The 25,967-nt window shown below is 41.8% G+C and overlaps 1 protein-coding gene across 1 annotated transcript in view; it reads right to left on the bottom strand.

Moving 5' to 3' along the window:
- The window catches only part of DNAH8 (dynein axonemal heavy chain 8), a 282,456-nt gene that overhangs the window by 142,765 nt on the left and 113,724 nt on the right, over positions 1–25,967 (bottom strand). Inside the window, 14 exon segments of the mRNA XM_021098657.1 lie at positions 939–1,079; positions 1,165–1,406; positions 1,538–1,784; positions 4,882–5,043; positions 6,778–6,912; positions 7,996–8,103; positions 8,203–8,289; positions 10,566–10,705; positions 10,708–10,752; positions 15,814–15,992; positions 17,576–17,748; positions 21,345–21,569; positions 24,438–24,599; positions 25,230–25,334. Of these exon segments, the coding sequence (XP_020954316.1) occupies positions 939–1,079; positions 1,165–1,406; positions 1,538–1,784; positions 4,882–5,043; positions 6,778–6,912; positions 7,996–8,103; positions 8,203–8,289; positions 10,566–10,705; positions 10,708–10,752; positions 15,814–15,992; positions 17,576–17,748; positions 21,345–21,569; positions 24,438–24,599; positions 25,230–25,334 (2,151 nt within the window).

The raw sequence follows: 25,967 nt of genomic DNA, 5'->3' as shown, positions 1-25,967 counted from the left end.
AACTTGGGTTGCTCCAAATTTTCTAGACCAAAAATTGTATTTCTTTTTTACATGTGGCAAAGCTCAGCAAACTGTGGCCCTAGGGGCCAGCCAACTTGTTTGGTGAATAAAGTTTCACCAAAACACAGCCGTGCTCATTCATTGTGTCTGGCCGCTTCTGCAATACAATAGCAGAGCTGACAGAGAGTTGTGCAAAGCCGAAAACATTAACTAGTTGCTCCTTTAAGAAAAAGGGTGCCAACCCCCACAGGGCATCAGAAAGAAATGGACCTTCCAAAACAAAATTATTTCAAGGTGAGATTTTTCACTTGCAATTGGGCCTTATTTCTAAGCTACCCATCCTCCCTCACTGACGTCCTTTACACTAAGAGAGAATCAAAGCCCTCGAAGGGATAATTTGAGATCACTTATGGGCCAGAATCAGGAGGGCTTTGAAAAATCTGTGATTCGTTCTGTTACTTCCAAAGCCTAATAAGGAAAACTGAGTGTGTGTGTGTGGTGGGGGATGATGTTACAAACCACTCAGAAAGGCTCTCCCTATCTGATACACACTGAATTTGCAAAGCCAAGACCACCACCCCAGGTTTCCTGCTCGCCACCAGCTCCTTGCTGCACTTTTCTATAGCCCTGCCAGCTTCCCTTGTTCATTTCGTCCACTCCCAAGCTGGGAAGGCCACTCCGCGTGACGGCGGGAGAGATAGTTCATGCCTGTCCCCCTCTAGGCGCCCTGGGAAGTGAAACTCATGAAGAGATGGCAGTAAGAGCATCGGTGAGACCTTAATAGGAATCAAACTTCCCAGAGCCTTCACTGCCATGTCACAAAACGATTTCTATGGCCTGTGAGAATTTTCCATTTCAAAAGTCTCTAAACTGCAACCCAACAGGGGGGGAACGTCTCAAATCTAAGTAGTGAGGGTACAGGGGAAGAAAAATCTTACTTGCACAATATAGTTGCACTCTAAGAGCTGCATTTTTGGATTGAGGTTCAGTTTCATGAATGTATGGATATCCTCGAATATTTTATCATACAGGGTTAGGAAAACGGTTGCTTCCTGTGTAGTACGCTTCTTCAACCATGCCTTCAAAAGAAACAGAGTCTCTGTTTATCAAGAGAGTGAAGCACGGAAAGACCCGGAATGTGCTTCTGTGGGTCTCCGTGCTCACCTGCAGTATGGGTCTCCAGCTGAGAGCAGAGCTGCTGATGTAGACCATGCCCATCCTAGAAACCGTGGCCGGAGAGGCGTTCTCAATATTGTGGACCTCAAACAAAAGCTTACAGGTAGGGGCCATGGGGATGCGATCTCCGTTGGCTAGCGTGAGGGTTTTGTTGTCGTCCAACACGGAATTTAAGTTCTCGATCCAAATGGCATCGACGGGACCATCTAAAATGAGGAAAATGTTTTCGCCTGTCCAAAATTAAAACAAAATATCAGTTTTCACCTGCAGATAATCAAAACAGAAAATTAAACAAACGTTGTGCTCTTCATGAATGGGTGGGCGGGGGGGGGGAGCACACACAAAAAGAGTTTATGTGTACCTTTTTTAGCTTTTAATGTTTTTCTCCACAGAGTAGAAAAAATCCCATCTGTCCAGTCATTGGTAGCCGTGTCCAGCCGGCCAAACATCTGAGGTGCTGTAATAGCTTTTGGATTCATTCTCATTTCTCTGTGAGGCCTCCCGCACTCTGTTAATGCCTTCATCAGGATCGTTATCACCGAGGTCTTCCCAGAACCACTGGGCCCGAGAGTCATCAAGCCATGCCGTACCAGAGATGTCTCATATAACTACACCATGAAACAATCAATTACAAGTTACAAAAATGTAACTTATGAGTCTCTTGCCAACATTCATGGAAGTGATGTGCGGAAATTTTTTTTTTTTTTTTTTTTTTTTGGTCTTTTTGCTATTTCTTTGGGCCGCTCCCATGGCATATGAAGGTTCTCAGGCTAGGGGTCCAATCAGAGCTGTAGCCACCGGCCTACGCCAGAGCCACAGCAACGAGGGATCCGAGCCGCATCTGCAACCTACACCAAAGCTCACGGCAACGCTGGATGGTTAACCCACTGAGCAAGGGCAGGGACTGAACCGGCAACCTCATGGTTTCTAGTCGGATTCGTTAACCACTGTGCCACGACGGGAACTCCCGGAAATTTTAAAAGCCTTAATTAAACGCTTCATTAAAGTAACTAGTTCACTATTTAAAAGATGAGAACATGCCCCCCCAAAATGTTCTTTTGTTTTATTAGAAGTGGATAGCAAACTGACACGTTATAAAACGATATGTGATAAAGTAATGACAATGTGGAACTTTAATTACATTTTGGAAATAATTAATTCAGGATCTAGTTTTTGTTTCTCAAACTACTATTTTTTGTGATTTCGGTGTGCTGATTTTGTGATTTCGGTGTAAAAGCCTTTTTTGTATCCAATGTGATGCTATCTCCCCCTGGTGGTGGAAAGCAGCAATACACCCATCACAGCCGAGACCCAAGTTACACATCCCTCTTTCTCATTCCCTGGAAGTACAGCTTGAGATGAGGAATCCTGGTGCAAGTGAGTGCTCCAAGGAGAAACTGATAAGGGAGTGAAGGAAGCGGAACAGAAAGGGAAAAAGTCAAGCAAGGTGTGACTGGGACAAAAATCCTGTAGAGAGCAGACTTAAGACTGACTCCATGAGTCACTCTGGACTATGAGTTACACTCCATCATCCAAAAGTCCTTAACTAAGGAGGTGTTGTTTTGGGTGGGAGTGGGAAGTACACTCCCAGGCACCGTCTGTGCTTTGTGCCTTCCAAAAAAGTGGCACCTGTCTTTGCAGGGAGTGTGGGCTCCTGGAACCACACAGAAGCCAGGAAAGGGGCACATTATATACAATAAAAGAGATTCAAGGTGATGCCCTAAGAACACAGACAGTGTCTGTTACAATATCCTACCTATTCTTTTCTTAATAAAAATAACAAGTCAAAGATCTCACAGTGGATCAGAGGTAGAATCTAAGTTATTCTAACATTTTAGATAGAAATGTACTGGATTAATGTAATCCATTAATTTAAAAGCAAGAGGAGTTCCTGTCGTAGCGCAGTGGTTAACGAATCCGACTAGGAACCATGAGTTGCGGGTTCGATCCCTGGCCTTACTCAGTGAGCTGTGGTGTAGGTTGCAGACGCGGCTCGGATCCCGTGTTGCTGTGGCTGTAGTGTAGGCCGGCAGCTACAGCTCTGATTCGACCCCTAGCCTGGGAACCTCCATATGCCGCAGGAGCAGCCCTAGAAAACACAAAAAGACAAAAAAAAAAAAAAAAAAAAAGGCAAGAGAGGCACTGGCCATAACATTATATTCAAGAGTAATGTTATTGACATTCAATAAGAACACAATATTCTAGTCCCCACTCAACGACATGGCTAGGATTTCAGTACACAGTATACTATGTGAGCATCATGTGTAAAATGATGTTTTCTCAGATTTTTAAAAAAATGTTTAATGATCTCCAATGCACAGACAATGAAAAGTACTTTAACATTTCCACATATGGTTCCTTATAAGATTTGCATCTGTCTCACATGCTTGCACTGCTTATACTCTGCCAAGGAGAGTAAGGTGGGGTAAGAATCATTACTTTCTGGAGTTCTCTTGTGGTGCAGCAGGTTAAGGATCTGGCATTGTCACTGCAGTGGCTTGGGTCACTGCTGTGATGTGGGTTCAATCTCTGGCTCGGGAACTTCCACATGCTGCAGGAACAGCCAAGGAAAAAAGTTTGCTATCATTATTTGTATCATTATCTACTGTATAGCACAGGGAACTATATCCAATTTCCTGGGATAGACCATGATATAGAACATAAAAAAGAATGTATATATTTGTATGACTGAGTCACTTGGCTGTACAGCAGAAATTGGTACAACACTGTAATCAACTATACTTTATTTATTTATTGTCTTTTGTCGTTTTAGGGCCACACAATGGTATATGGAGGTTCCCAGGCTAGAGTCGAATCAGAGCTGTAGCTGCCAGGCTACACCACAGCAACAGTAACATGGGATCTGAGCCATGTTTGCAACCTACACCACAACTCACAGCAACGCCAGATTCTTAATCCACTGAGCAAGGCCAGGGATTGAACCCGAGTCTTCATGGATACTAATCAGGTTCGTTAACTACTAAGCCACTATGGGAACTCCCGTAATCAACTATACTCTAATAAATTTTTTAATTAAATAAAAGAATCATTATTTTTCAATTGCAGTTTTTAACACTGTCCACAATTTCAGCTCCTTCATTTTCCAAAAGCCCTGGGAAATACCCCCAATGCATCAGACTCATAGGGATTGAACTCAGCATCTCTGCTATAGCTTCTTGACTCTGCTGGATAAAATGGATGGTAGGTTGTCACAAGGATGAAACGTGATAGACACAAAGACACCCAGAGATGCAGTCAAAGGAGTCAGTGTAGGTGTGAACATGCCCACACAAAGCAGGAGCAAAGTACCACTCCCCGATTCCTGGGGCTCCACGCTCCACAGGGCCCCCAACTATGGGCGATGCTGCCATATTGGCCCAAGGAGCCGGGGTGGGTCATTCCATCTCCCTGCGTTTGTATAACCTACTCTCCCCTCCCAACTGTTCTTGAGGGTCTGGTTTCCACCTAACCTCACCAGGTGTAAGAAACCTCAGTGAATGATGGCCCGAGGAGCGTGAAGCAGGTAAATCCATGCTAAACCCCCGGCCAACACCTCCCCCCAGGACTCTTCTTGCCATGATGTGCTTTAATTTAGTTCAACGTTTACATCAAGTCAGACTAAAACCACGGGTTCCTCTCTTCCAAGGGCAGTCTTTAACAATACACATGTCTCACTGTAGCGATGACAGATTGAAAATGTTTTACCTGCACCAGTTTGAGATTCCAGGGTGGATGGTTAATCAAACCTTCCAGCTGAACCTGGTTGGCAACTGCAGCTTGCAGTTCCACGTAAGTATTACTATCCAGTTGCAGTCCTGGAAACAGGTCATTGATCAAGCTGAGGAACAGGGGCTCATCTTCATCAATCTAAGGTGCACAGAAAAAATGTATTTCTTCAGTCAACATGGAAGCTCATGGCAGGAGCTCAGAGCACTTATCCCGTCAAGCCCCAAGACCCATTCATTACTCCCTTAGCCAAACTCATGTGCTCCAGTACTTTCTCCCCAAGACCACCCCTGGATCCACATCCACAGCTTTGCACCCAAAGTTCCCTCATATTTAACGTCTTCTTTAATCGACTGCCCCAAAGTTTGATCTCATTACTTTATCATGATGCCCTGCTTCCCACAGAGAAGCAGATGAATTAACCTTAAATCATGCAAGTTATAATCCCAACCTCAGGAAAATAGAGCATCACCACTCCACTTAAATTAGGAAAAAATCTGTAATCCTGCATGATTGGCTCACCCAAAACTGGTCAGAAAATGCCATCAGAGCCGTGTTCTGTTTTTGTTAAAAGCAGAAGGGTTGTGTAAATGGACTCTAATCTTATTCACCACATCTGTAATAGCTGGATCATCCAGTTCCCATTGCTGACCCCTTCTCAGTTTCTCCTCCTTATTCCCCGGGGGTCCCTCAATGCTTTCTGGAACTCTTGTCTAGAAGTTTTGAGAATACCATCCCTAACAGAGGCAGTGAGGTATCCTGGAGGGCATCAGAAAGTCCTGTGGATTTTTGTGCCAGTCTCTCAAGTGATTGGGACTGTGGGTGAGTCCTACAACCATGGTTGCCTCATAAGGAAAGGGGCGCTAAGCACACCCACATCCCCCAGAGTTGCTGGGAGACTCACACCAGACAATACTGTACAAGACTTTGTAATAGTAATGAACTACACAGATGTTGTTAGCTGTGTCACTAGAATGTGAGCCTCCTAAGATTCATGTCTTCCTCCACTTCGGGCTCCCAGGGTGTGGACACGACCTGCGGCACATAGAAGCCCCTGAGTAAAAACCACATGAACCTACCTGTCAGCCAGTTCAACATAACCTGGCTGAAACCTGACAAGCATGAACACTGGGAAATGATGAGTATAATCGCCACAGCAAACTTGGGATGCGTATTTGGAAAGTAGACATGATGTTGATGTTCTGGGAGAGACATAGCTAAGCTAGACGCAACAGAGAAAGCCAAAAACACACACAAAAAGCTTTGATGGTTCCCGATTTTCATGTTTAGAATTTATGTTAGATTATGGCATTCTCATCGTGGTGCAGCGGAAACCAATCCGACTAGGAACCATGAGGTTGCAGGTTCGATCCCTGGCCTCACTCAGCGGTTACGGATCCGGTGTTGCTGTGAGCTGTGGTGTAGTTGTAGACACGGCTCGGATCTGGCGTTGCTGTGGCTGTGGTGTAGGCCGCAGCTGCAGCTCCGATGAGACCCCTAGCCTGGGAACTTCCAGGTGCCACAGGTGCAGCCCTAAAAAGCAAAAAAAAAAAAAAAAAAAAAAAAAAAAAGAAAAAAGAAAGAATTTGTGTTATATTATAATAGTGGACTGAAATTTGGGGGTTAAAACCTGCTGATAAAGCCTATTCTGTGGCACAAGATCAATAAAAGGATGCATTTCCAGCCCACGTTGGTCATACAAGGACATGGTTTTTTTTTTGGGGGGGGAGATGTCTTCTTCTAGAAGCTCAGTGATAGCTTCACGCACCCTTTGTCCCTGCAATTCCTAATGTTAATAGCATCACATGAGCCAACCCCCACTTGTCAGCCAGGTCAAAATCTTGAAAGAGCAATTAATTCAGAGAAGAAAGATACCAATTTGGAAAGGTTCATATCTCTTAGTCCTCTCATGACTGTGCTTAATTCACTATCTTCTGGTCTGGCTCTTTTTTGAGATCCAAGTGTCCTCAGTACAGACAGAATGTTTCTCAACCCAAAGTCATAATGAACCTAAGATGAGAAAAGAAAGGGAAAAGATGATTCTGCTGAAAAATCCTAACAATGGGATAGAGGTAGATGTTCTACTTAGCTACTATACCTTGGGAGTGGCTGAGCTGCAAAGTTTTATCAGCTCAATTTTCTTTCCTTTCCTTTGAAAAATGATTGCTGCACTGCAAAGATCAAGCTGCATGATACTGTGTTCACACCTTACATATCTTTTGAGAATAATACTGTCTGTCAGTTTGAATGGCAACCATTTAAATGGGTAACCAGGAGTTCCCATGTGGCTCAGTAGAAATGAAGCTGACTGGCATCCATGAGGTCACAGGTTTGATCCCTGGCCTGCTCAGTGATTAAGGATCCCGTGTGCTGTGAGCTGTGGTGTAGGTCACAGACACGGCTCAGATCTGGCATTGCTGTGGCTGTGGCATAGGCCAGCAGCTACAGTTCCACCCCTAGTTTGGGAACTTCCATGTGCCTCAGGTGCAGCCCTAAGAAGACCAAAAAAAAATTTTTTTTAAATAAATAACATGTGTAACCAACAGATACATCTTATGGGCTTCCCTTTAACATTCTTGAAATAACAAAATTATAGAGATATAGGAAAGACTGGGGCAGCATCGAGTTAGGGATTTGGTGGAGAGGTGGGTGTGGCTGCAAAGGGGGAGCAGGTGGAGCCTTGTGGTTATAAACAGTTCTGCAGGTTGACTGTGGTGGTGGTTACAGGAACCTACACACGTGACATAACTGCACAGAACTACATACACACAACAGGAGTGCATGACAAACGGTGAAGGCTTAGTAATCTCTGTTTATTGTACCAAAGTCGATTTTCTGATTTTGTATTGCTGCAGGAAACAGGTGAGGACTGCACAGGACCTCTTAGGAAGCCTCTTTGCAACTTTCTGTGAATCTATAATAATTTCAAAATAATTTTTAAAAATACATAATCAATAGGTCAAATTAATTATGAATATGTTTTAGAGAAAGTCAATGAATTTTTTTCACTCCTAATTAGCATTTATCAAGGTAAAACTGCAAAGTTAAAAAACAAGTTCTATAGCTAGGGAAAAATAGATAATACAAAGTTACCTGTTTAGTGAGTTGCTCTTCACAGAGTTTGTAAAGAACATAAAACTTTTGAGCCAAGATAACATTTTCAAGAAAACCACAGCTTGCAAGTTTAACTCGCATAATAATCTGAAAAATAATATAGTGAGATTTTTTTTTCACCAGCTTTAGTGAAAAGCAGGCAAAGAACATTAAAAAAGCATTATGCTATTAAATTCTGGTGCGTACCTGTCTATCAGGAACCATCATAGCAACAGTTCTAAACTGAATTTTTAAGTTTTCTGGCAGTTCCTGGCGCCCAGCATATCCAGGGTTCTAAAAGTTAAAATTATTTAATTTTTAATTATTGATATAATTTCATTTCATGAATACAAATACATTTCAAATATCTAATTCAGATTCTAGGATGGTACTGAAAAATAAAACATTAGATTCATAAAATGTCCCTCTTTTTTCAAAAACGAGTTATTGGACCATATATATTTATTAGCGTCACATCACTCCCTCTTACATTCTTCCATTGTCATTATTCTAGTAAAGTCATACACACACACACACACACATACCACTTTGCGTAGCAAAAATTAAGCATCCATGTAACTACTGGTTAAGGAAATAGAAAACAAGGTAAAAGAAAACTGTATAAATCCTGGAAAATTATTACTAAAATATATTATTGAAAGATAAAGAAAACTCAGGATTTCAAACTGATCGTTTACTTAGGTAATTTTTATTTCACCTCTTCCATTATTCCTTGCAGTCAGAATTCTAGAGTTCTGTGGCTGACAAAGTACCATTAAAGACAAAAACATGGGGATGAGGGGCAATAATGACAGATGATGGAAAACTAGTTGATGAGGACAAAATGTAAAGGTGGAAAGATCTCATAAGTAGCAACGGACTGAGGATATGTCAGACTCAAAAGTCCCAAAGGAAAGGTTAGAGGGTTCCAAGACAAATAAGGCAAAAGGAGTCAGTCATCTCAGGAAAGTACATGAAGAAATCTCAGTGTCTGAGCATTGAGTGGGCACTGTCAATAGGCCAGATAACGTGCTAGGTGCTGAGAATACCAAGACTGCTGGATGCCTCTCCATACTTTTTTCTCCTTCCTGAGTCACAGAACCCCAGTTGCAAGCTGGGTGCATCATCTCCCAGATTAAAAACTACTCTGGGTGACCCAATTCTCTACTGTGAGTCACAGTGTCTGAAATATCCTCCTTGATGTCTCTTTGAAGGGAGTTTGTTCAATCAATTGGCTGCAACGAAACAGGAACGCTTCTGTAGCATTTTGGGTTATAAGGTGACCTTGAAGAGGAAACCATGATAGTGTAGAAGCATCGAAGGATCTTAAGAGAATACATCTTTTGGTGTCAAGCCACAATTTTTCATGTCTCATTTATTCACAGCCTGATGCACTTTCTAACTGATAGTTCCAATATTATTCTTAATCCAAAGGGAACATTAGGCTTCTTCTAAGCCGCAGTACCACACTGAGTAAACGTCTTCATCCAATTTCCTGAATTATAACTGATCAATTCAGCATTATTATTATTTGCCCCCAGTGGAATGTTTCCTTACATTAAAGTTTATCGGAAACTTTCCTGATTGTGCTTCCTATAATCTCTTTATCCGCTGGGACACTTAAAATTCAAGATACTTGTGTTATTTGGCAACTTAGCCATTTAACAGAATAGAGATCACATAAAAGCCTTAAGTCAAACTGGTTCAACATCAACTTCAGTTCTCTAATTCAGAGAAACTCCTCTGCTTATTCATCCCTTTGGTTTCCTATTTTATAACTCTGTATCACAAAGCTCTGCCCTCAATCACATAGTAACTGAATTTGTTACCATTCACTGGTACAGGACCTCGTTGAATAATTTTGGAAAATTTAAACCATCTCCATCATCCTTTATTAAGTGTCAGAGAAAAGCCAAGTGTAGAGGTTAAGTAGTCAGGTTTTGATGTTAGACAATAACATCTTTCTCTAATTGGCTGCGTGATTTAAGCTGTGTGATTTTTCTTTTCTTTTTTTAACTTCCCTGAGCCTTGAGTATCTCAGTGTTAGGTGTGGCCATATAAATTGCTTTAACCCATGGTTGTGACTTATGTCCCTTCTGGACAGAAACTGTGAGAGCCAGAGCTCTTCATGCGCTCTTTTTCTTTTGTTACAGCAACTAGTTATGACTGAGATAGAACCAGAGTAAGGACAGGTAAGGCCACCCCTGTCCTCTCCATGCCTACACCTCAACCCACAGCGGACATGCAGTCGGACAGAGAAATAAATCCTTGAGGTTTTAAGCCACTAAGATTTGAGGACTGTTACTGGGCTCCCCTCTTTGATACAATACAGCAGACATTTAGCCCATCACCTTACACATAATAAGTGCTCAATAAACAGTAGATATGTTTATCATTAACATATCATTAGTTTATCTTCTGGCTGGGCTACTTTTATTACTCAAAAAAATCATCTAAGAGGGAATAACTCCTGACCCTTTGACAGTCAGTCATTTACCCACTAACATGTGCTTTCTCTTAAGTCTATAAAAATTAAAGCAATACATTGCATTTAAAACCTGTGTTCTCACCATAGTTAGGAAGATTCCAAATTCTGGATTTAAGTCAACACAATCACCATCAGAAAAAATGAACTGTTTTTTTCTCTCTTTTCTTGCTGTCAAAACAATGTAAATCTGCTGGGCTGCCACAGATAATACAGGCAATTCAATCTGTTAAATTCATCAAAACAGCCCCAGGAACCTGACTGTGCAAGACCTGGTAAGAAAAACAGTTAATATGATAAGTTTTACTTTGTAATACACCTTCTTGATAGCAATCACTTCTCCAAAGTGCTCTCAAACAATTATATCTTGAGATACAATTTATATAAAGTTTCATATCTGGCTGTTTATAAAGGTGTATTTAATTCCAGTGATATAGAGAGGTTTAATTATTTGGTACATCATCACCAAAACAATGAAAACAGTCTGGCCAGAATGAAAGCAGAGGCATGTCATCACACCCAGGGATGCAGAAAGGTGGTAAAATTTGATTCACTCTGGATGTGCACCTCCAGTGGGGATGGAGGTGAAGGAGCCATGTTTGGGGAAATTAACAAAATAAAGGATGCCCGGTCTGGGTCAGAGAGATCACTCTGTTAGCTTCCTGTTGCAATGAGAGAAAAGCCAGGGAGCTGGGTGAGAGAATGGTCAAAGGGATTTTTATTTACTCCTGGATATTGGGAACACTGCTCCTGTCTAATCTCTGAGGACGAAAACCTTCATTATCTTCAACTGCATGAAATGCTTTTTTTTTTTTTTATTGCTTCCCCCCATCCACCTCCACTTTTTCTTCTCTCTCCTTTGGGATATTGAAAGTTATATTTCTATCCCTATGACCCTTAAAATTTTCTGTTAAATTTCCCATTTCTTTTTGCAATCTGTTCGCTTGGCTAGATATTATAACTCAAGAGAGGGTTTTTTTTTTAATTTACATTTTTCAATTTCTGATTATTCCAATTTTTATTCTTTTAGTAGCAGCCTATTTTCTCTTTAATTGGTTTTATGTGATAAATTCTTAAATCTCCCAGAGGCTATTAATTTTAGTTACTTTTGGATTTTCTTCTGTTTCCTCTATCAATCAGTTCAGAGGCCAGTTGGTAGGTCTCTTTGCTCTTTGGGGTGACTCTTAATTCCTTTAAATATTTTGTAAGACTTGATTATTGTTGCAGATGTGTATATTTTCTCGTTCCAGAAGCAAATCCTGTTCACAGGATGTACGGCTGTGTCTGGTGATCTGGGGAAGGGATGGGAGAGGCAGAAGAGCCTTCCCTCTCGATATGTGGCTGGCGGTCTGACCTGGTGTACTGCTTGCCTTTCTGCCACAAGCCCCCAGCTGGCACTGGTCTTTGCCAGGACTCTCATTTCGGGGCTTTTACGCAGAGGAAAAATACTGGAGACAGCTGCTTCCTTTTCTTTTTCTCTGCTTTCTGCTCTAGGTCTGGCATTCTAGAATTTACCTTGTCCTCTAGTCTGTTACTCTCAACCATCTCCAACCCTCAAGCCAGGAGTCATCCACAGAAGAACTTTCTCTCCGATCCAAAATTAATTCTTTGGGATTTTTTATTTTTTAAGGATAGGAATTATAAAGAATATCCATGTGCCCACCTCTCAAATCTTAACAATTTTGCTTCAGATTTCACCCTAAAGAATAAAACATTCGAACTAAAGTTGGAGTCCATGTAGGTCTCGCTTACATCCACACTCCGTCTTTCTCCAGAGGTAACCTGTATCCTGAATTTGATGTCATTGGTTCCTATGCGTGCTTTTAAACTTCTGCTCTTATGCATATATTAACAAATATTATACACTTTGCTTATTCAAAGTTCACATGTTTATCTATTTATTTTTCTGTGTACCCATAACATACTGTTTGTATCCTCCCTGAAGTTTGATTTATTTATGCAAATTATTTTTCTCAATTTTCTCCATGCTGATCACGTAGGCCTAATTCACTATTTTAAAATGCTCTATTGTACAGTATTCCATTGCATCAATATACCTGTTTTTTAAAAAATTCATTCTACTCTCAGGAGTTCTCTTGTGGCACAGCTGATTAGAGATCCAACGTTGTCACCATAGCAGCTTGGGTTGCTGGTGTGGTGCAGGTTCAATCCCTGGCCCAGGAACTTCCACATGCCATGGGAAGTGGCATACTGGATACTCTCAGTGGATATTTGCTCCTAATAACTTGCTGTAACAACCTTTCCATCTTGCTCATGTCTTCCTGCAGTGTGTGCGTGAGGAGTGGAAAAGCGGGGATGTGGGGTCCAAGAGAACATGCACCTTCATGTTCCCACCTGATGTTGAGCTGTTCTCTGAAGCAGCTCCACCAACTCACAGAGAAGTACTGAGTTACAAATTCTACATGCCCTTACCAACAGTGGTTCATCAGGCTTTTCCATTCTTCCCAACTGGCAGCAGGGGGAATGCTATCCCATTAACGTTTTGTATTTCTTTCTTAGTGATGCAAAGAAACTCTTTCCTAATGCTGGATATTAGTCTTTTGTCAGCTGTACATGCTACATGTTAAAATATCTTCCCCCAGTTTGCAGCTTATTTTTTTTCCTTCTTAAATGGAGAAATATCACAAGATTGTAAAATCATATATATGTGTATTATCTATCTATATCTATCCACTAATCGATCGACTGATTGATCAATGGACAGATATACACACACACAATTTAACAACGCGAGCATCAGGGGCACCAACACTCCACACAGTTGAAAATCCATGTGTAACTTTGCAGTCAGCCCTCCCACCATATCCAGTTCTGCATCTAGGGATTTAACCGCCCTGAGATCCTGTACTCCTGTAACATGTATTTAGTTTTAAAAATCTGTGTATAAGTGGACCTGCGCAGTTCAGATCTGACATTGTTCAATACATGTATTTCCAACAGCCAGGGAATTAAAGGTAAGAGCTAGATAAGCAATCCCATGGTGTCTATTACAGGGATAGTCTCTTACCCATTTAAATCTATCAATTTTTTCTTTATAGTTTGTGGTTTTTATATAAAAAGCCCCTTTCTACTCTGAAAACAGAGATATTTTCCTTTATTACCTCTCAAAGCCACACAGGTTTTTGTCTATCACATTTAGGCATTTAATCCTCAGAACCGATTTTCATACATGTTACAGGGATCCAATTTTTATGTATGCAGAGAACCAATTTCCCTTGTTAAATATTCATCATTTTATTGTGAACTCCATCTCTTCATCACTGATTTTCAATACCCCCTCTTCCACACACCCGTGGCCTGCATTCTCTGCATTTCCTGGTCTAGTCATCAAGCCCTGCACCAGCACCACACTGGCTTAACTATGTGCTAAATGACACCTTCCTGAAATTGTCAGTTTTCTGTGTGTGTGTGTGTGTGTGTGTGTGTGTGTGTGTGTGTGTGTGTGGTTAATGGAAAAAAAATTCATTTGGGGTGTTGATTTCTCATTCTAGTAAACTTGCTAAATTCTATTTTTCTTTGGATTTGCTGATGCTTCTTTACAGTCTACCACATCATTGGTAAATAATGATATTTTGTATTTCTTTCCACTCTTTGCATTTTGTTGTTGCTGTTCCTTACTGCACTGGGTAGGTTATAGAACACAATGATGAGGAAAAGTAACAGTCATGGAAATCCTCACCTTATACTTCCTCTCAAAGAGAATGCCCTCAACTTTTCCACAGCAGGGTGTTTGTGGATGTCCTTTATCAAGTGAGCTCTGTGGATGGATATCTGGGGGAAGAGGTTGAGGGGCAGCACACAGAAGGAGGAGGTAGTGTGTTTCGGGATGTTTGAGAAACATCACAAAGGTCAATGTGGCTGCAGTGGAGAGAGTGAGGGCACAGTCTCAGGAGAAGAAGTCAGAAGGTCAGAGCAATACAATGGGTGTAGGGGGTGCACGGAAGAAGCAGGTGTGATTGGAATATAGGACTTTGCAAGGATTTCAGCTTTTACTCTGAAGGAAGCCACTGCCCAGCTTTCAGCAGAAGAATGTCATGATCTAACTTACAATTAGAAGGACCCCAGTGGTGCTGTTTTGAGACCAGCATGGACCGCACGGGGGTAAACACAGGCAGGCCAATTAGGAGGCTTCCTGGAGCAGCACAGGCGAGCGAGGATGACTGGCTTGAGCTCTGATGATGGCAGTGGGGATGAGGCGAGGTAGCTGGTGTTGGATGTATCCTGAAGGTACAGTTAAGTAAGTGTTTGCTGACAGTGTGGATGTGAGTATGAGAAAAAGAGAGCCATAAAGCTTAAGTCGAAGATTTCTGTGGAAGTATCTGGAAGGACAGAGTGGCATTTAGTCATCAGGGATGGCTGAGAAAGAAGCAGATATGGGGAGGGAGGATCAGGAGTTTGGTTCTGGGTGGTGTGAATTTGGACCTGTTAGATATCTGGGTGGCAATGCCAAGGAATGGGTATTAGTTGTACATACGAATCCAGAGTTTCAAGGAGAAGTCTGAGCTAAAGATGTAAATTTGATCATTTAAATAGTACTTAAAGTTAGGGTCTGCATGAGATCACCAAGGACTGAATTCTAAGACTGAAGTGCTCTCTAGCCTTTCTTCTTTGTCCGTCAGAAACCACCTGCTACCTATCTTTCTGGATTTTCTCAAAATTTCCCATCTACTGGTGGCCCCTCCTTCTAGTTGTCCAGTGTCACCATGCTTTCTAAAAAAATCTTTCAGGAGTTCCCGTCGTGGCGCAGTGGTTAATGAATCTGACTAAGAACCATGTGGTTTCGGGTTCGATCCCTGGCCTTGCTCAGTGGGTTAAGGATCCGGCGTTGCTGTGAGCTGTGGTGTAGGTTGCAGACGGGACTCAGATCCCGCGTTGCTGTGGCTCTGGCGTAGGCTGGCGTCTACAGCTCCGATTAGACCCCTAGCATGGGAATCTCCATATGCCGTGGGAGCAGGCCTAGAAAAAAGGCAAAAAGACAACAACAACAACAAAATCTTTCATTTCAGTAGGATTTAATGCAGAAAGGAAACTGACAGGTGTCAGTTTGTTATTCTGCTCCACTGTTGTTTCAGGCAGTAAAAAAACTGACTCCAATACACAGTCAACTCATGGACTGTAACATCAGCAATAGTATCAAACCGTATGAAGTTGATGATATCAAGCCATTTTGACTCAGAATGACGGCAATACATGCATCAACCTAGACTAATTTTCAGTTGTGTGGGATAATATCATTTTAGCACCGCATCAGAAAATAAAGTGCAAAAAAAAAAAATTTGCCAAAAATAATTGAATAGCGTTTTGACACTTGCCTTTAAAAATCCGTCCTAGTCCTCTGAAGTCCATTTGATCTGAGCAGTTAAACACGACCACATATTTTCCCAAACATCGCCCCATGTCTTTTGTAGTTTCAGTTTTGCCAGTGCCCGCAGGTCCTGCCGGCGCCCCTCCCATGTTCATTCCTAAAGCCTGTGCCAAAGTGATATAACATCTGCAGGTGTGAATCAGACAAAGCGTTGTGAGAAACATGTTACAGGGATGGGTAATATGTTACAGTGAAGCACAAGCAAAAGTCCAGTGTGACTGGAACGGGCCTGTCTGTTTTAGAATTTGAGCAGCCCCTCTGAGACACAGGCAACCACACAAGGCTGGAGCAGCTGCTATTCATTAGAAGTAGTAAGTGATTGCAGAAAGTTCTTAGGACAACTTCCAAACTCCACAACCCCGACTTACAACCTGCATCCCTTCTTTCCATTCAGGATAAATCCTAAGTCAGAGAACCAAATATGCAGTGGCATGCTGGCAGGTGTTTAACAACTGGCTTTCCAGGAAATAAAAATAAATCTGCTTTTCATGTCTGCTGATTTCCATGGTATAATATTTCCACAGTGGCTGACAACAAGCTACCGATGTGATAGCACAAAACTGGGAAGGGACGCATGTAGTTGGCTCTTGCAAGTTGGTACCAGCCAACACCAGCACAACGTTGCAAATAAGTCATTTTACTATGAATTGTGTTGCTCATTTAGTTACATATAAAGAGCAATATAATGAATCTCCTTGTATTTATGATCCAGCTTCGTTATACTTGTTTCTGAAGCCTCCTAAGACCTGAAGCTTTTTGTGTAAACACCAATGGAAGAGAAAACACACTGATAAACTTGGGCTGCGATGGGACAGGGCATATCAAAGGAGGTCAGATGACTCAGGAGGAGGTGGAAGACATAATTTGGCTGTGTTTTACCTGGAGGCAGCCCTATTTTACCTGGAGGCAGACCTATTTAAAGCAACAGCAGAACTGGAATTCGTGCTGTGGCTCAAGGGGATCGGCTGCGTCTCTGGAGCGCCAGGATGCAGGTTGATCCCCAGCCTGGCACAGAACTGTCATTGCTGCAGCTGTGCTTTAGGTCTCAACTGTGGCTCAGGCATGATCCCTGGCTGGGAACTCCGTTTGCTGCAGGTTGGCGAAAAATAAAATAAAATAAAGTAACAGCATAATTGATTGTTCTACGACCCAGTTTAAGTCAGTTCTACAAACATTTATTGTCTTCTACGAAGGGCATATAGAACTGGGTGTTGTGGGACATATAAAGATGAAAAAGATCCAGTTCTTGTCTAGTGTCCTATATTGGAAAGAACAATGAAGGGATCTACCATGCGCTGATTATTCAGATCTGGCCAAGAAACTTCATTTTTAGGTATCAATTTCCACATTTGAAAAACCAGGAGACTGGACCCTTGCTAAGGTCTCTTCCTTCATTGCAATTGTAACAGCCTCCTTTATGGTTCTAGAGAGAGTTGTCCATCTAGCAATCGAAACTTCATTACTAAACTACTCACAGCTAACATTCAAACTTGCTTTTACTCTTTTATTTTTTTATACTTCATAAACATTTAACGTACATGTGTATTTACATAACAACAACGGTTATTTCATTGTGAGACTCTGGGGAGCTAGCACAGACCTAACACAATAGCCATATGCTTTTGCTAGTATTTCAAATGCAATTTGGAAACAATTTTAGGTGCATGATTTGATTACAGAAATGGAATAACAAAAACAGAGTCTCCTACCTATCTGTTAATGGAGTAATGACAAGACGATCGGTGCAGCCCAGAAATTCGTTCTGGTAAATAAAATCGACGTCTGTAATGGACACCACAGTTTGATCCAAATCTTCCTTAAAATAAAATCTACTCTGTTTGAGCCACTCAAAATCAGTAACTGATCGGATATGCATTTTTACCTTAAAAGCAGGACATACAGAGAGATTACACACTGAATTGCACTTATCATGAAACAAACATATGGACAGTGGTGATTCACTCATCTATGAACTGATTCTCGCTCATTTAATACAGTCACTGAGGGCCTCCTTGGGCCTGACGCTGCTGGGTGAACAAAGACAGACATGGTGCTGCCTTCTGGAGCTGACAAGGAAGGACAAAAGGGAGACAGATAAACAAATAACTGCAATAAGGTATGAAAAGAAACTCAAGGTCATGAAATTATGTGGCAAAAAGTCCTCACCTGGTCTAGGAGGCCTGAGGGAGATGCTCGGACAAAGAAACACCTAAACTAAACCCTGCATAAATCAATAGGGATTAGCCAGGAAAATAAGACTGAAGGGGTGATAGAGCTATGGGAGGGAAAAATACCGTAGCTGAAGACCCAGAAGATCTGTTGGCATTTTAAGAAACTGAAAGAAGTAAAGGACAGCTGAGGTACCCAGGATTCTGGAGAAAGAATGAGAGCTGAAGTTTTAAAAGGCCTGGAGATAAAGCTGGGCATTGTTCTCGTGGCAAAGCCCCAGAAAGGATTTGCCTGAGAGATGCACGGTCTTACAGGCACACTTCCTAACCGGCACTTCGGCCAGGCCATCAATCTGCCTGGTTCTCAGCTTCCGCCTACGGGGCAAGAGGTACAGGGCTCCTACCTCCAGGGATGCAAGAAGTAGAAACCAGGTAAGCACTGTAGGAACCATATTCCACCACAACCGCATTCTGGGATGCTTCATGACTTTCCACCCAGAACTTGGAGAAGCCCTAGTCCTGCCACTTAGGGGAATCAGCACAGGAAATGGCAAGTGGTCCCCTTCACTGCTTCTCCACCTGGGGGCCCACTTCCACGTCACTCAGCTGACACTGAAAAATGGACTCTGGCCACTGTACAATGCTCAGTTCTCCACCTGGTCAAGTTTCCATGCTATTTACATTTTTTGCTTTCATTGTTGTTGTTTGTTTATGATCTTGCCTCCCCCTCCAGCTAAGAATTCTGGCTTCCCCCTTAAAGTGCCGTTTGTATCCATCACCTTAAAAAAAACTACTTTCAGGTCACATAATGTAGTGCCACCCCCCGCAGATGGTTCTGTTCTGTTCTCTAACACAGGACCCTCAGCCGTGGAGATGCAGTCAGCTAGCTGCTTTCACCCCTCCGCTAGGATGGTAAAGAGGAGGTAGAGGAGGAAAAATAAAGAGGAATAGCTAATATTTATTGAGTTATTATTGTATGTGAGGCTGTTTTAAGCATTATACACGGAAAGGTAAAATGCATATATGCTGACCACAAGATCTCATTTTACTTGGAATGCAAACTGACCATGAGTTCAGCAGCAATTAAGACAAAAAGAAAATAGTTTCATAGTCTAATTGTGTATATATTTTCTTTTAAAAATCCATTCTGTATGGAAAGTAAAGCTTTGTTTAGCATATTAATTTTAAAAGGAAATTTATTCCATTAGACTTAAGTTTAAGAGTCAGTGAGAGAGAAAGAGCTCCCATTGTGGCTCAGAGGGTTAAGGACATAATAATGTAGTCTCCGTGAGAATGTGGATTCGACCCCTGACCTCACTCAGTAGATTAAGGATCTGGCATTGCTGCAAGCAGTGGTTTAAGTTTCAGATGTGGCTCAGATCCAGAGTTGCTGTGGCTGTGGCATAGGCCGGCAGCTGCAGCTGTGATTCAACCCCTAGCCTGGAACATCCAAATGCTGCAGATGCAGCCCTAAAAAGAAAAAAAAAAAAATAAGTCAGTGAGAGATATATAAAGATCCTCAATAGTGCACTCATAGAGATACTGATGGATTCCATACAAATGTTTCCTGAAGTGGACTTCAGTGAAAGCCAACAGATAACGGTAATTGCAATTCAGTGAAAGCAAATCTCTAGAAGCCAAATCAATATGGTTTAAGTATGTGGCTTTTTGATGGTTAGCTTGATCTGGAGACAAATCGTAGAGCAATGTTTCTTGAACTTTAATATGCATGTGAATCACCTGGAAACTGTACTGAGATGCAGACTATGATTCGGTAGCTCTGAGAGGGTTAGCGGGGAGGCTTAAGATTCTGCTTTTCTAACAATGCAATGGATTATCATACAACAACTAGGGAAACAGGGATCTAGGTTACAGGGGATTTGATGGACTCTACATGCCTATAAATTGTCAATAAATATAACTTATCTGATGAAACTTTTTTTTTTTTTTTGTCTTTTGCCTTTTTAGGGCCGCACCTGCGGCATATGGAGATTCCCAGGCTAGGAGTCTAATTGGAGCTGTAGCCTCTGGCCTACGCCACAGCCACAGCAGCGCCAGATCTGAGCTGTGTCTGCAACCTATAACACAGCTCACGGCAACACTGGATACCTAGCCCACTGAGCGAGGCCAGGGATTGAACCTGAAATCTCATCGTTCCTAGTCAGATTCATTTCTGCTGTGTCCTGACGGGAACTCTGAGAACTTTTGATACAAGTTTGAAACAGGTGCCCGTGATCACCTCTAAAAAAGGATCCCAAGTTACATAAATTATGTGTCTCTGATGAAGGAAAAACATGCCCTAAAGATAGAACAAAGCAATGGTAGTTAAAGATGAAGCTAGTCAAATGGTGGAACAGCAAAACCACCTGGGGCTCCTACCCCATAATAGCTAACTGCCACTCGAGACCACTGGTTAGTGTTCTATTTCCAAAGGGAATTCGAATATCACCCCCCTTGCCCCCACCCAGCAGAACCCTGCCCAAATCAAGCCCATGGTGCCCTGCTGGACACTCTCGATGGAACAGCCATGCAAGTTCCCTGAGGCTTGGTTCTATTCAATCTGGACTTCCTTCACAGGTGGCTCATCTGCTAGAGGAGATAACCTCATAGACATGACCCCAGGCTGACCCACGAGCTGGATGGATCCAGGCCATCAGAGGCGCCTCAGCCCCTTCCCTGTCCTTGGAGTAGACATTCTCCCCACTGCTCCCAGTGGGAGTCGTTCTCAAGGACGCAGCCTTGAGAGAGCAACGTGTTATTGGGAACGTCTGAGTGGCATACATGACAGTTACGGCCTCTATATAATCTTAAAAGATTCCAGCAGACAAATGAGGAGATCTACTCCTCTTGTGCTGCCCAAGACAGGCCTCATACGTCAATTTCCTTGCTTATTAAAATTGCCACCTACCAGTCTGGAGTGGCATGTCTCTTTCTTCATGCTCTCCTTGCCCTGTGAGTCCAGGGCCCAGGTTGTAAACTAATATCATCATCACTCATGACCAAGCCTGCCTTAATTATATCACAGCCCTGGTCACTGACTTACTGGAACGATTGGTTCAAATCACATCAGCTGATTCCAGATTTTGAAAATGTCAAATATGAATATACACACACAGTTATTTTAGCTACCAAATATAGATATTTATAGGCATTGCATAGGCAAAGATAGTCGTGAAAAAAGGACCAAGAAGATGGAAGGTTTACAAAAGTTAGGAAATACGTATAATTCTTAAATGATCATTATTAGGAGGACTAAGTTATTAAATAGAACACAAAATTACTTTAAATTAAGAAAAAAATGATACTTTACCAGGTCATCAAAAATATCTCTCTGATGCACATGGATGGTAATTAGAGTTTCAAACTTCACTCTATCAAACTTGCTTAGGTCATGTGTTGTCTGACCAATTAGAGTATTGAGAATATCCAAAAATTTCTGATTGGTCATTTGCATGATTTTCCTGTCATCTTTTGCATTATTTAAAGCCTCTTCTGAATCATGTGTCCACAACATCTGAATTCCTAGAAGCCCAACCTACAAATCCAGCAGACAAATTTGCCAAATGTTTAAAGCACATCTGCAATAAAACTTAGTGATCACTTATTCACATAAAGATGAACGGCCTTACTCATTTTAAACTATAAGAGACTTGCATTTCCCACTCCCCAAAGGGGGGAAACCATTTAAAGTTCTACCTATGATATTTATTTAAATGTAGATAGATAAATAATAATTTAAACAATTGCCATGATTTATGGAACTATATGTGCGTTATGGAAGATGCTTGGGAAACTTTTCTATAGAGGGCCTGAGACCCTATATACCTTCATACAGTGATTTTTCTTTCTCAATAAATGGAGTTAATAGACTATTTACTGTGTATTTTTCTTCAGCAGGGTTTTCCAAAGGTGTCTTTGCATCTTCAAAAAAAAGGATATGCTGCCTATCTTTTTTCTTAATCTCATGCTCTCATCACAACATCTGCATCTACATCTACTTCCCTGTCTATATATTTTTCTACGAGACAGAGAGGGAGAAAGTGAGAAGGGGAGAAACTTGTCTTGTGTCTTCGGATGAAGGCATAAGGTAACAGTGAATGGACCGTCACCCTACAATTTCTGCACCAGGAAAGGAAATACAAGTGGTCAGAACATGCCCTACCTTCACCCCCTCACGGCGACAACCATTCCTTTGGGAGATTTAGTTCATCCCCAGAGTCAAGCAACAGATCCAAGATGAGCTGGACCAGAAACAACTCCCCATTTGCCAGAAGACTGAAAAGTGGTGTGAGCAGCACGTGGATGCTGCCAGACATGGCATTCCATGTGGATAAAAGTGGGAATAAAACCCTTTCCTTATCCCTCCTGCCTCTGGAGCTACAAGAATTTTCCTGCTAGAGCAGCAGCCAGTCCTGGGGTCCGCAGGTGAAGATAAAGGAAGAGCATGGCCAAGAGGAGCAAAGGGATGTCCAGGAAATAGCTGCTGTCAGGAAGCTCTCAACGGCAAGCAGATTCTGACCCCACAGCAGCACAAAGCAAAGAGAAGCAATACAAGACAGCAGTGTAAGGCTGCCGGACCGAAAGACCAAACAGGCCTGCAGAGCCTGCAAAACTGCTGCATTGGGGGACGTTTCAAAAACTGATCTTTCAGATAACTATCTTACTAAGCAAAGTAAAATGAAATGACTCTCTTGAGTCACCAAGGAAAGTTTAAATGATGTCTTTCACTCAGTTGAAGAAGGCGGGGACTTCGTGGTAAAAAAACGGAGGATACTGCATTACAAGGAAAAAGCAAAATGAGAATGCTCACTCTCATCAATGGTATTCGAGGCCTATAAGAAGCACGTTAAAAATGTGGAAAGGGAACACACTAAAATATTCACAGTCATCATTTCCAGGTGGTGTAAATATGAGAAACTTTTGTTTTCATTTTTATGTTTTTCAAATTCTTCCCAGCATTTGCAACAAGGATTCCTTGTGTTCATAACCTTAAAAATGTGTTTGAGAAGAAAGCAGAGGTGAAATTTTAAACAATTTTAGATAAAAAATTAGCACTGTATGGGCACATTTATTTGGAAAAGCTGCTTTCTAAAGAGCGACGTAAAGAGTAATATATATATTGAATGAGTACATAGTGAATGAATATATACAGAAAGAATGAATACGTACATTCATTACTCTTTAAAGCAATTCTTCCAGGAAACTGAATTTGCCCATTACAACATTAAGATGTTTATCTAAAAATCTTTGTGTGTGTGTATGTAGGTGTGTGTATAAACACACATTACAGAAAATCCCGAAAGTTAGTGTGCTTTCCTACTATATTCCCCGTTCAACTTCACTGCTGCTTTGAATTTGCTTTTCAACTTTTCCACCTTTAATGTTATAAATACAAGGTGATCAAGCTTTCCTGGGAGAGGGAAAGTAGGCTGACTTAGTCTAAGGAGCTATTTTCCTCAGCTTATCAAATAAAATGTTTTATAAAAGCTTTATCATAAAGGTAATAAATGCTAATAAGAATATCAAGGTTTGCCAAGGATATTGCACTATATAAAAAACACAATATTAAAATACTCTTTCCAGTGAAGGTTGATTCTCTGTCTGTACTTATATCATTTGAATAAATAATTTCATATCCTTGCAGCTGCTCTGCTGTGTGTGCAGTAATTCAGGATTTGGGAGGAGCAGTGGGGGGAGGCAAAAACTGCCTATATTTTCCTCGGGTATCTCTTGCTTCCTATCCCGTGGATCTCTGACCCAGCTCACAAATCATCGCTTTTCATTTATCTTGGCTGAAAATGTAATGAAACTGTTGGCTCTTCATTTTCCACATCCAGTTTTAATAATACTTGGCACACGACCGTGTGCTCCAAAGGGGCACAGGACGCGCGAGCTGTTCAAGAGAACACCTGCTCCAGACTCTTCAAGGTCCTCTCCCTTTAAAAAGTGAGTCGCATGAGAAGGCCTCCCTTAACAGATTATGCCAATGTTTGGTTACTTGAAGGGAAAAGAAACAAAAGGCAAGACTGATTTCATGTCAGGAAAAGAGGTGCTTGTCCTTCTTACATATGTCCAGACACAGATCCATACCTACAGCTGTCTCTGTATGGATATAGACAGGTGTTGTTTACATGGAGAGCTGTCTTCCACAAAGATGATGAAATTTACCATGAATGGCTTTGGTCTCAGTGTATATCCTCAGTGATGGGAGAGGAACAGTGGCAAATCTTCTTCCGGGGAATGGGATGGGTTGGCCTAGAAAGGCCGAGGTGGACAAGCTGAGGGTGGGCCTGCCTCCCTGTCGAGTTCCAAGCTACATCATCACCCTCCCCATCATGAGGCCGACGGCCTCCTGAGTATCCTTCCCGCTTATTTCCATCACTGAAACGTTGTGTGGTCTCACCTGTGCTGGAAAGTGATGGAGGAAATGTAGGAGTTGAAATCCTGAATCGCTGATTTGATAGAAGGCAGATCTAATTATATTATGTAAGGATGACATCTGCATTTTTAACAGCTCCAGAAGCCAAATCTCCACGGGACCTTTGGCCATAACACTGTTATCCAGCTAAAACATACATTACAAATTGATAAGTCACAGATAAGTCACAGTAATTCAATGCAAACAATTTTACGCAAATATTTAAAACATGAGTAGAATCAACTACTACATTAGGCAGAGGGAACTATAAAGATCATCTGGTCTAAAACATCCATTGTACAGATGATAAAGTGAGTCTCAGAGAAGTTCAAGGAGTTATCTAAACTAGTCCATAACAAAGCCAGAACTAGAATTCAACTCCACCTGCCTCCCTTTTGTTCTTTAAGAGAACTGCCTTCTCCTCAACCTAAATTTTTTTTTTTGTTTTTTGTTTTGTTTTGTTTTTGTTTTGTTTTTTGCTTTTGAGGGCTGCACCCATGGCGCATGGAGGTTCCCAGGCTAGGGGTTGAATTCGAGCTGTAGCTATAGGCCTACACCACAGCCACAGCAACGCCAGATCCAAGCTGCATCTGTGACCTACACCACAGCTCATGGCAACACTGGATCCTTAACCCACTGAGGGAGGTCAGGGATTGAACCCGCAACCTCATGGTTACTAGTCGGATTTGTTTCCCCTGCGCCACAATAGGAACTCCCCTTCAACCTAAACTTTTTAAAAGAAATCCTAATGACAAAATTTTAACCGAGTTAAATTACAATGATTTTTTCTCCTTCTCTTGATATGACAGCCATGATACGATCGTAGTCTTTTGCATGAAATGTCACCTCGTTTATGTTGTCAGACACTGCAGGGAGATGCGGCTATAAGAAAAGACAAGACAGCAAACATGTCATACATGAGGCTAAGCACAAAAGCCATTGAGATGTTTTTAAAATCCTTACGATTTTTTATATTTGTAAAAGATTAAGAATTTACTCCATTGTTTCAAAAAAAAAAAAAAAAAAGACTCTTCTTTGACCTTTGACTGACGTGGAGGCTCACGTTTTAAAATCCAGCCCTACAGATCGTTTCCTCCAAGAGCTACTAATTCTACTCTTACACCTTGGGGACTGGACTAGTAGCTGTGGCCTTCCAGACACGGACCAAATCACACAGTCCCTGCCCCCTTCCCTCCAAGAGACAGCTCAGTGCTGCTGTCTCTCCTGGCTCCAGGGCTGTCCTATACAGCTGCTGATTCCCTCCTTTCCTTTCTCATCCCCATGACTCCCTGGAAACCAATAAAGAAGGCATTACTAGCTGTTCCCCAGATTTCTAAACCAGAAATGGCCCTAGGATGGGTGTTTCAGAGCCTTCCATACCCAGTTACTCTTCCACCTGGAAGTACTGCCCTTGGAAATAGCTAAAAGCATTTAAGAAGCATTCCGGAAAAAAAAAAAAGAAAAGGACAAATGCAACCCACAATCCCTATCTGATCTAAGAATGTTAAGATTAAA

The sequence above is a fragment of the Sus scrofa genome, chromosome 7 (assembly GCF_000003025.6).
Source record: "Sus scrofa isolate TJ Tabasco breed Duroc chromosome 7, Sscrofa11.1, whole genome shotgun sequence".
In the NCBI taxonomy this organism is placed as follows: Eukaryota; Metazoa; Chordata; class Mammalia; order Artiodactyla; family Suidae; genus Sus; species Sus scrofa.
Note: the sequence above shows the minus strand (reverse complement) of the source record. Positions and strands in the feature narration are given on the sequence as shown.